Source organism: Emiliania huxleyi (assembly GCF_000372725.1).
Source record: "Emiliania huxleyi CCMP1516 unplaced genomic scaffold EMIHUscaffold_264, whole genome shotgun sequence".
Lineage (NCBI taxonomy): Eukaryota > Haptophyta > Isochrysidales > Noelaerhabdaceae > Emiliania > Emiliania huxleyi.
Genome location: NW_005200057.1, coordinates 97,813 through 108,405, shown reverse-complemented (window position 1 = coordinate 108,405; position 10,593 = coordinate 97,813). Strand labels below are relative to the sequence as shown.

At 68.6% G+C, this 10,593-nt stretch overlaps 2 protein-coding genes across 2 annotated transcripts in view; one reads left to right on the top strand and one right to left on the bottom strand.

The window, feature by feature from the left end:
• The window catches only part of EMIHUDRAFT_457684 (hypothetical protein), a gene marked incomplete at both ends in the record, with an annotated part of 5,243 nt that extends 3,958 nt beyond the window's left edge, over positions 1-1,285 (bottom strand). The window contains 2 exons of the mRNA XM_005777217.1: positions 90-544; positions 698-1,285. Coding sequence (XP_005777274.1) covers positions 90-544; positions 698-1,285 — 1,043 coding nt within the window. The remainder of the gene's footprint in view (positions 1-89; positions 545-697) is intronic.
• A 1,418-nt stretch (positions 1,286-2,703) lies between these two features.
• Positions 2,704-10,522, top strand: EMIHUDRAFT_115782 (hypothetical protein; the record flags this gene model as incomplete). Its single annotated transcript, XM_005777216.1, has 8 exons — positions 2,704-3,507; positions 4,308-7,634; positions 7,815-8,026; positions 8,358-8,536; positions 8,754-9,589; positions 9,621-9,997; positions 10,044-10,293; positions 10,391-10,522. The coding sequence occupies 8 exons, from the start codon at positions 2,704-2,706 to the stop codon at positions 10,520-10,522; spliced, it is 6,117 nt and encodes a 2,038-aa protein (XP_005777273.1).
• Between the last annotated feature and the right edge of the window lie 71 nt (positions 10,523-10,593).

Genomic DNA, 10,593 nt, shown 5'->3' with positions numbered 1-10,593 from the left:
AGTGAGGAGGGAGGCGGCGCTGGTGGGCGCCTGGCGTGACGCGCAGCTTTGCGAGAGCGCCGAGCCCGAGCTTGGTCATGCCTGAGAACCATCGAGCGGTGATCAACAAGGAATTCTGAATGAGAGCGCCGGGTCCAAGCTTGGTCATGCCGGCGGCGGCTCGGAGGGTGAGGGGCTCGGAGGGGGAGGGGATGAGCAGGTTCAGCTCGTCGAAGGAGGGGAGGTGGGACAGGTTGAGCAGGGAGACGTTGAGCGACAGGTTGCCCAGCCGCGAGACGGGCAGCTCGAGCGGCGGCAGCAGCCCAGACGCGTTGAGCGCGAGGGAGCCGGTTCCGTTGGTGAGCAGCTCGGCGATCCGGTTGAGGCCGAGGGGGCCGTCGGTTCCGACCACGTCGTTGAGGACGTAGTCTGCGACCGCGACCGCCTCCGAGGCGGACCAGTTTGCGAGGGCCGGCTTGTATGGCGGCTCGGGCAGCTCTGGCGGCGGGGCGGCTTCTGCGTAGGCGGTGAGGTTGGAGACGAGGGGCGCGAGGGCGGCGTCCGCCTGTCGCGAGGGGGTGGGCGGTGAGGGAGGGGGGCGGGCGTGGGGGTGGCGGGGTGGCGGAGTAGAGAGGAGCATTCGGCAGGAGGGGAGCAGGAAGGAGGAGGAGGGAGGGAAGGGCGGAGCGCGGAGAGCCTTGCTCCGGAGCTTGGTGACGATGGAGGGGAGCTGTCCGACGACGGTCTGGATGAGGACGCCCTTGATGGCGTTGATCAGCTTGATCCAGATGTTGCCCGTCAGGTCGAGCTCCACCCTCTTCGGGTCCACGGCCAGGCTGCAGTTCCGCTCGTCCGTCACGACAGAGCGAGGCACGCCCTCTGTCAGGTGCGCGACGAGGCCGGCGCGGAGTGTGGCGCCCGAGATGCCGGCGGTGCCCTTGCCGATCGCCTCCGCGTGTGGGAACGCGATCTGCTTCGCGTCCAGCCGGCGGATGGAGCAGTTGAAGGACAGCTCGTCCGCCGCCACGCTGAGAGTCACGTTGTGCGCGCCGCGCCGCGACACGGCCGAGGAGAGGTCTCCAACCTTGAAGGTGGAGCAGCGGACTCCGTCCAGCTTGATGTTGAAGCCTCCGACATTGTCAAGCTCGTAGTGGTCAATATCAATGTGCGCGTCACACAGCCACGAGCGGAGACCGGAGCCAGGCGGACAGCCTCCGTCGCTCAGCGCGCTGAGGACGCGGTCGGCAGGAAATTCGTATTCGTGTGCGACCGCGGCGAGCGGAAGGAGGAGGACGAGCCAGCTCATGGCATCGGATGGGAGTGATTGACGAATGTTTGTGAGAGTTGCAAGGGATTGTGGGGCGGCTGGCCGTGCGAGCAGCGTTTTCGTCGCCGGGTTTCTTTTTCAGTGATTGTAGTCTGCTCTAGCCTCGCTGTCACTTCCTGTTGTCTGTTGTTTGTTGTGCCCTTGTTTGTTCTTCTGGTGCCTTGGAGTGCTGGGGGGGGCGACAGGGAGGATGTGGCCCTGAGTTATGTGTACGCCTACTCAGGGTGTGTGGCAGCCAGCTGGCTGTGTGTCTTGTGAGCCTGTTTGTGTCTGTGTGTCGCTCGTGCGTGTCGTCATCATCTGTCTAGCGTCCACCCATACCGCGTTGGTGTCCAGTCCGAGCCTGGCTGTTCTTCACCTTTCTACCTACCTACCTAGTCTGTGCGTGTCGTCATCATCTGTCCAGCGTCCACCCATACCGCGTTGGTGTCCAGTCCGAGCCTGGCTGTTCTTCACCTTACTACCTACCTACCTACCTCTGTGTGTCGCTCGTGCGTGTCGTCATCATCTGTCCAGCGTCCACCCATACCGCGTTGGTGTCCAGTCCGAGCCTGGCTGTTCTTCACCTTTCTACCTACCTACCTACCTAGCTCTTCTCCTTTCCCTTTGAGGACTCTGCTGACAGGGTTTGCGATGAGGAGCGACCCGAAGGGTTTCTCGGAGGTTAGTGCACCACTAACCGCCGAAGCGCAAGCGCTGGGAGCAAGAACACTACGACCTGGGTCGGGCTCATACTAGCACCCCACCCCCCGCGAGCCGACGTTCTGGCTCAGCGAGGCTGCTGCGGAGCACTCGCGGACCGGTTCTTCTGGTCCAGCGAGGTCGCTGCGGCCTGCGGGGCACCACCCGGCGGCTCGGGTCACTTCTCAGCGCAAACTCGGTCGAGCAGGAGGTAAGGTGTGTGCGTGTGGGAGGCGGCGCGGCACTGTAGGAGCGGCGGTACGGCGGCACGGCGGTAACGCACGGCAGGAGGGACGGCGAATAAATGGCAAGGGCGGCGAGGCGCGGAAGGAGCGGCACGGTAAGGAGCGGCGGCACGGCGGCAGACCACGGCAGCGAACGGCGGAGCATTGGGCGGCGGGTCAAACGACTTTTTGTGTCTTTTTATTTTTCACGTTTGTCAAAAGCCTCTATTGGAGAGAGATTTTTATCGTACAACGGAGAAGTTTACTTCGTATGGTACCCACCCCCTACATTAATTCTTCGCACGTACATAGACACATACAGCCGACACGAGTGCCAGGGCCACCCCGAAAAAAGTGGTGCTCGCGATCCATTGGCTGGATGGCTGATCGAGCGTCAGTGGCTCGATCGACCACGCCGACCCCGACCAGCCGCCGCCGCCCAAGCTGTCGGCAGATGCGAGCGAGGAGGAGAGGACCGCACGTGCTGCGATCATGAAGGAGCGGGCGAAGAGGCAGCGGCAACAGCACGAGAAGAACAGGCAGCCGAGGGAGCGCAGCGAGCGGCAGTATGAGAGCGGGGCGGCCAAGCGCAAGAAGGCGGGCACCGAGGCCAAGAAGGCTGATGCCAACCGCCGCCGCCAAGTCGTCAGTCAGCACCGCCGCCAAGCCAAGGAGAAGGCGCGCCCGCCACTTGGCGAGAGCTTTGCCTCCATCCGCCAGCGCGAGGAGCAGCGGCTGCTCGGCGAGCGCTTCCTGTTCGTGCCCCAGCGCGTGCGTGTATCTGAGGGAGAACTTGCTGGGCAGTGCGGCACCATGCTGGAGCGCGGCCAGCTGTGCTTCCCCGACCCGGTGCCAAACGACCCGCGGCACATCATGAGCCTGGAGCTTGACGCCTCGGGCCGCGTGGCAATCACGGAGCCAAAGCACCACCACCAAGTGCTGCTCGACGGGAGCGAGGATGAGAAGCCGGTGCTGCTCTCGCCGTACGCGGTGGAGCCGTGGCCGAGCGTCGGGCAGCTCGTGGACATGCACCACGGCAGCAACTTGGAGGACGAGCCTGATCGAGCCATGAACCACTTAGGCACTGTCGTCGCCTTTCATCCATGGCAGCATTGGGGACTCGAGGGCGAGAGCTTTTACCTCGTCAAGCGGCAGACATATGCGCTGCCGGAGCATGTCGAGGCGATGGCGGGAGGCGACGTGCGCGTGGGCTCGTGGGTGCGGCTGCTGCCTCCGCACCCGGATGCGCGTTACGAGCTCGGCCGGGAGGCAATCGCCCCCAACGCATACGGGCAGGTAACGCGGCGCAGGTTTGAGCTATCGGAGACGATTGCACGGCGCATGCTTGAGCGCCTCCACCTGCAAGAGCCTCTCACAACGGCCGACACACACAAGCTTCTGGAGATCGTGCCCGTGACAGGAGCTGAGGAGGTATACTTGCCGTTGCCCGACGTGCACGTGGTGCTACACCGATGTGAAACATGCAGTGACTGCTTGGTGCTCGAGTCCACATTCTTGCTTGCCTACGACACGGACTTTGCGCCCCTTGACAGCGAGGACATGCAAAACCCGTGCCGCTCTCACTGTCCAATAGATCATGATTACATGTGCAAGTGCGCGCGCGAGCAGTACTCACACTGGGAGTGTAGGACCGGATGCCGCGATTGTACCGGTAGTGGCAGCGAATGGGACAGCGAGATGGATGAGGAGAGTGCCAGCGAGATGGATGAGGAGAGTGCGCCAGCAGATAACTAGAGCAGTATGAACATGTCTGTGTCCCCTTAAAAATATCTCCTTTGTACCCATGCGGAGCCTTTATTAACCAACAAGAAATCACGACTCTCACAGTGATTTGTACAGTGATTTGGGCTCGGCAGCTTGTTAGCTCTCTCTCTATTGGCGCGGCGGCTTCATCTGAGACCCGATTCCACTGCCCGAGCCGGCCAACGCCCGGATTCCGCTGCCTGAGCGGCCAACGCGGATTCCACTGCCCGAGCCGGCCAACCCTTACGCTGCCTGAGCCGGCCAACCCGGATTACGCTGCCTGAGCCAGCCAGCCGTGAACGAACGCCACGAGCCGGAAGTCGCGCATGCAGGAGCAAACAGCCTCACTGGTCGCCACCGCAGCAGCAATGCCAGTCGTGCCATCAGCTAATCCACCGCCGCCCATTGCCTTCCTCGCTGCCCGCGTCGCCGCGGGCCCAGGAGCAACCGTCAAAGCGGTCGGCAACTCGCTCTCAGACGTACCGTTTCGCCCGGCCAGCCTCGATGCCAGACTCGACGCCCTCGAGCGGATGGTTCAGGCTCGCATGGCGCAGGAGAGCCGAAAGCAGGCAGAGGGCGCGGTAGCCCAGACGCCGCAACGGCTGGCGCTGCAACACCGGCAGCCCGCGGCACCGGCAGCACCGGCGCGAGTGCCGACGATGGCCGTTCAGGCCGTCGTCGACTCGCCTGCCGCACCTAGCCTAGCGAAATTGCCAGTGCCGGCCGGACGAGATGTCGAGCCGGCGGCGCTGCTCGGCGATCACACCAGCGCGGGCGCCGCGTCGTCCCGGGCCGTGCGGGAGCCGCAGAAGTACGAGCCGCCCGACTTCAAGGAGCAGGAGGCGCAGGCGAGGGCCCGGACCAGGCGTCGAAAGCTCGCCAAGGCGGCTGAGGCGGAGGCGGAGGCGGAGGCGGAGGCGGCCGAGAAGCGGAGGCGCGTCTGTTTGGAGGCCTCAACGCCGCGACCGCTTCCCTTCCTCTTGCCGCCGAAAGAGAGGCCGGAGCCGGTGCTGCTGCTGACGGGGCCCGCTTGCGGCAGCAGCGAGCCGGCCCCGCAGAGGAGGCAGGCGCGGAGGGTCGACGAGGAGAACCGGCTTGGCGGCCTGCTTCCCGGAGCCACGGTCGAGGCCTGCTCCGAGTTTACCGGCATCGGCGGCTTCGAGCACGGGCTCGAGGCGGGCTTCGAAGAGGCTGGCCTCTGGCTGAGGCTCGTCGAGGCGTCGGAGCTCGACGACACCAGCAGCGGGCTGCACGCGACCGCCGTGCTGCGAAAGCGCTTCCCCGACTGCGTCGTGCTGGGCCCCGAGTCGCGCAAGCAGCAGCGGTACAGAGCTACGGCGGCCATGCTCACCGTCACTCCAATTTGCACGCAGCACTCGGGCTTGAACGCGGACGGCATCCCCGATTTGACCGACGAGACGCTGCGAGGAGTCTTTGCCCGCATTGGCTCCGCCCCCAACTTGGAGGTCATCGCCTTCGAGAACGTGCCCAACTTTCTGAGCCTGCTGGAAGGGCAGGAGCGGAGCTCCTACTCCCTGTGGGTGGCCGAGCTCGAGGCGCTCGGATTCACCGAGCACGCCTTTGTCGTCATGCCCACCGCCGCCGCCGGGGACTTGCACCGCCGCTCGCGCATCCTCTCGGTGCATACTCGAGGCGCCTTCCACCCGGCGGCGGCGCTGCTGCGGCTAGTCAGCGACGAGCCTGCTAATCCCGAGACGGAGGCGCGCGGCGCGGCCTGCTCGATCGCGGAGGAGACGGAGGCGCGCGGCGCGGCTTGCACGGGCGCGGGGAAGAAGCGCCGCAGAGAGTGCGCCGCTGCGTCTGCGCACCCAGTCTTTAGCTTCACGACGGGCGTTGGAGAGCTCCGCTACGCCGCTCGCAACCGGGGCATCGACGCAGTCTTTGGCGGCCTGCCAGCCTACAACCGCGGCCTCAACGTCGCCCTCTTCTACGAAGATACCTTCTACGCGCTGTCTCCTTGGCTCGCCGCTCGCGCCAGCGGACTGCCCGACGGCTACCAGGACGTGGCCAGCTGCTCGGGAAGGAGAAAGAGCGACCCCGTCGGCGCCGAGACGCGCGCGCACCGCACGATGGCGGCGGCGGGGCTCGCAAACATGGTCTCGCCGCTACAGGCCCGCGAGCTCGGTCACTCCATCGCATCGGAGTGGCGGGCGCCGCGCGCGTATGCGCATCCCAGCCTCCGCCCCCTCACCCACGCGCCGAGCCTCCCGGACAGCTACGCGGGCAACGTGCCGTTTGACTTTCCGCGGCTCGCGTCCCTCGCCCAACCGGCCACGCTCTGCTTCAGCCGGCGAGCCACCGGCCGCTGGCACTTTGTCGAGCGCCGCTGGTGGCCGCGCGCCCTGCCCGCCGCGACGCTTGGCGAGCTCTGCGCCGAGGCGCTGCGGCGCGGTGAGCTCGAGCCTCTCCGCTCCGTCGTAGACTTGCAGCGCGTCGTGGACGACCCGTCGCTTAGCGACCACGCGCGGCGCTGCGCCGCCGACCAGCGCGACCACGCGGTCGGCGTGCGCGAGGCGAGGAAGGAGGAGGCGGACCGGCGGATTTGCGTGCGTGAGGGGCGGGTGTGGCGGCGGCGCGTGAGCCTTGCCGACCTACTCCGGTGGATGGGGCGCGCGGGGCTGAGCTCTGACGAGCTGCGGACGATCCTCGGCGTGTCGGAGGAGGACGCGTGGATCGAGTGCGAGAGGTGCGGCAAGTGGAGGAGGCTGCCCGGTCACGGCCCCTTCAGGCTGCCCTCATCGTGGACGTGCGATCAGAACGAGGAGGACCCGCGACACAGCTCCTGCTCGGCGCCGCAAGAGCTCTCCAACGACGAGATTGACCGGGCGATCGAGGCGGCTGCGGATCGGTTCGAGACGGTGACGGTGACGCTGCGCGGAGCTGCACTTCCAGCCGAGCCACCGCCCAGCTCGTGGGTGGCGTGTGACCGGTGCGGCAAGTGGCGCCGTCTGCCCGCCGCTCTAGACGACGCCGAGGGCGAAAAGTGGTTTTGCGAGTACAACCCCGACCGCCGGCGCAACCACTGCGCCGCCGAGGAGGAGGTTTGGGACAGCGGCAGGGAGGATGTCATCGAGAGCACAGACGGCGCGCCGAGCCAGGCCAGCAGCGCGTTCGCGCCGCCCGCCGCCACCGCGCATGCTCTCGGCATCCCCCTCCGCGAGGCGATCCCCGGCGTGGTCTTCAGCACGCAGCTGCTCTCGCCCGAGGATGAGCTGCAGCACGCCCCGCCCCCGCGTGCGCTGCCCGGGGAGCAGCAGCAGCAGTCGGCACGGCCCTGCTCGACCCAGGCGGGTGCGCTGCCACAGACTTCCCGCGGGGGGGAGGGGAGGGGGGAGGGGCAGGAGGGGCCGCAGCAGCTCCGCCCTGCTCTGGAGGCCGAGAAGCAGGTGCACGTCGACGACGCGCTCGCCGCCCTCGGCGTCACAAAGGTGGTCCGGCACTGGGTGTACAGCGGCGCCAAGCCGGGCTCGCTCCACAACGTGTACGTCAGCCTCGCCTTCTCGGACGGGCGCACCACGCGCTCGGCCTTTGTGCCGTCGCAGCCGCTCCTCGGGTCGAGAGTGCTCCTGGCGTACCTCGACTCCAAGGACGGCGGCCGGATCCGCCGCTACGTTCCGGAAGCCTGGTCGGGCTTTCATGTGTAGTGTCCGCTCTCGGGACTCGGGTCCTGTAAAAGAAAGAAAGAAAACATAGCGGCCAAAGGAGGGATGGGAGGACGGCACGCCGCCACCACACAGGGATTCACGGGAAGGAAGGTGTGTTCTCGGGTCCTGTGGGTGTCTCATTGGGCCGCGTAAGCCAACGAATTCTTTTCCCAGGCCGGCTTGTACTCGCGCCGCTCGCTCCTCTCGATGGCCAGCGCCTCCCTAATCCACCGCGGCGAGCGCTGCACGGAGCTGCGGCTGCCGGGAGGCGAGCGGCTGCTGATCGACTACGGTGCCGAGCCGCTCTCGCTGCTCCACTACCAGCCGCTCTGCGCTGGCAGCGGCGACGCAGAGCGTCCTCCGCCCGCTTCGGAGCAGAACGGCTGGTGGCACCTCGCCGACCGCGCTCGGCTCACTCTGCCACGCCTCTCTTCCGTCGAGGCGTCCGGCGTGCTTGCCGTCCTCGTCAGCAGCGGGGACGAGATGCTGGCGCTGCCTCTGCTGACCGAACGGCGAGCCGCGCCCGCCTCCTGGACACGCCAGCTCGGCGCCTCTCTGTGTCGCACACACATCGTGGGCCAGCCGCACATGTAGGCTCGCAGCCTAATCTCGGCCTCATCTCTGCCTCACCTCGGCCTCATCTCGGCCAGACCCGGCTGCACCTCGGCCTCTCCGGCTGCACCTCGGCCGCCTCGCCTCCCTCCCTCGCCGCCGCAGGCTGGGCTACCGCGGCCGCGTGTACGCGACGTACGCCGCGCTGCGGCTCGGCACGCTGCGCATGCTCGAGCTCGCACGCATGCAAGCCGCCGACGCATCGTCGCCGTCACACGCCGCGCCGCCGGCCGCGCCCGCCGCCGGCGGCTCTGCGCCCGCCGCCGTGGCCGACTTCCTGCACGGTGTTTGGCGGTCCGGGATGGCAGGGTACTCGGAGGCGGAGGTGGCCGCGTGCGCCGCCCGCATCACCCCCGTCTCGTACGGGCAGCGCGTCTGGCTGGCGGAGGACGGCGCGCTCTCCGTCATGGCGCGCCCGTCTGGCCTCACCATCGGAGGCGCCGCGAGGAGCCTCGGAGGAGCTGCTCTGCTGTCGTGATCCGCGGCACGTGACGACTCTAGGCGCCGCGTGGAGCCTCGATGCTAACGGCTCCCGCTTCGCACTTCTCGCCGCCGCCGCGCCGCCGCCGCCGCCACTGCCACCGCCGCAATTGCCGCTGCCGCCGCCGCTGCCGCCGCCGCTGCCGCCGCCCGCCGCCGGCTCTTGTTCCGCCAACGGAACGTACGCCTTCGCCGCGGCCGCTGCTAGCTCTGCCGCTGCCGCCGCCTCTGCCGCCGCTTCCGCCGCCGCCACCGCCTCCGCCGCCGCAACCGCCGCCGCCGCCGGCGTGGCGCTGTGCGCTTGCCGCAGCGTCGAGCTGCTTCCCGACTTGAAGGGGTCGGACGCACTCCTCCTGAGGGAGGTCCGCCACCCCGGCGCCGCGCCGGTCGGGGAGTCGGTCGGCGCAGTCGTCGACGCGGCGGTGCGCGCCGTTGCGGGCGGCATGTCGGTCCTCCTCCCTTGGTCTCCGGCGGGCGGCTCGTCGCTCGGCCTGGTCGAGGCGATCGCTGGAGCGCTGTCCGTGCGCTTTCACGCGGCCCGCCCGCCACTCCTCGCCCTCGTCTCTCCGGTGGGCGCCGATTGCCTCTCCCACGCCTCCTCCCTCGCCGAGTGGGTCGACTGCCGCCGCGCAGAGCGCGCCTTTGAGCCGCAGCTGCCCTTCGCCTTCGACGCGCTGCAGTCGGAAGGGCGGCTCCTCTGCGTCGGCTCGCTCGACGCGCTGCCGTCGCCGCTCCCCCACCCCGCCATCGTCCTCGCGCCAGACCCGTCCTTGCGCACCGGCCCCGCCGCGGCTCTGCTGCGCGAGTGGCGTCACCCGGCGCGGGGGAGGAGGGCGCTGCTGCTCCTTCTCGGACCTGTCCTGGACCTCTCCTGGAACCTTCCTATAGGCGCGGGGGAGGAGGGCGCTGCTGCTGCTCACTGCGCCGCTGCCGGTGCCGACGCTGCGCCCGGAGGAGCACTGCGCGCAGCTGCTCGCCCCCTTCTCGCCGCTCGGCCACGTGCAGCCGCTGCTCCGGCCGCTCGACTTGCGGACCGGCGAGGTGGAGGCGTACTCGATGCTCGAGGCTATGGCGCCGCGCATCGCCGTCCTGCCGCCCGCTCCGCTCCGCTCCCTCGAGCGCGTACGAGCCGCCCCCGTGCGGAGGCTCGCCCCCTCCGCGACGCTCCTCCTGCCGGCGTCGCAGCCCTGCCTGAGCGCGCGCATCGCGGGGCCCCTCGCTGACGCCACTCGCATGCGAGACCCGGCCCTCGCTCCCGCGGCGCAGTGCGCTGTGCGCAGCGCCCCTCCACGCCACATCTGCCGTGCACAGGCGCTGTCTCGCGGGAGGCGTCCGCGCCGCGCGCGCCTCGCTGCTGCTGTGCGAGGCCGAGGGGGAGCCGCCGCGGCTGCTCGCAGACAACGACCCGCCCGCCGCCACCCAAGCGGCGGGCGGCGGCGGCAGCGACAGCGGCGACGGCGGCAGAGGCGACGGCGGCAGCGGCGGCGGCGGCGGGCTTGTAGGTCGAATCGACCTCCCCACGCTGCTAGAGGCGCTCAGCGCACGCGGGCTCGATCCGGCGGTCCGCACGCGCGGAGGCGACGAGGCTCCCAATTCCGCCGAGCGGGCGGAGGCACGCTGTGATGAGCGTCTCTTCACACTCACCTCCGTCTGGCCAGGCGCCCGTTCTCGTCGAGTTGGACGGCGGCACGCTGGAGCTGCGGGGGGCGCAGAGCGTCGTGCGCAGCGCTGACTTTGACCTGATCGTGCTTGTGCAGGAGGCGATTCGCGAGCAGCTCGTCGAGCTGTGATGGGCGATTTGCGCGCGGGCCCCGCGCCGCCGCGGGGTTCGCTCGCGCGATGCGGGGGGCCGCGCAGGAAA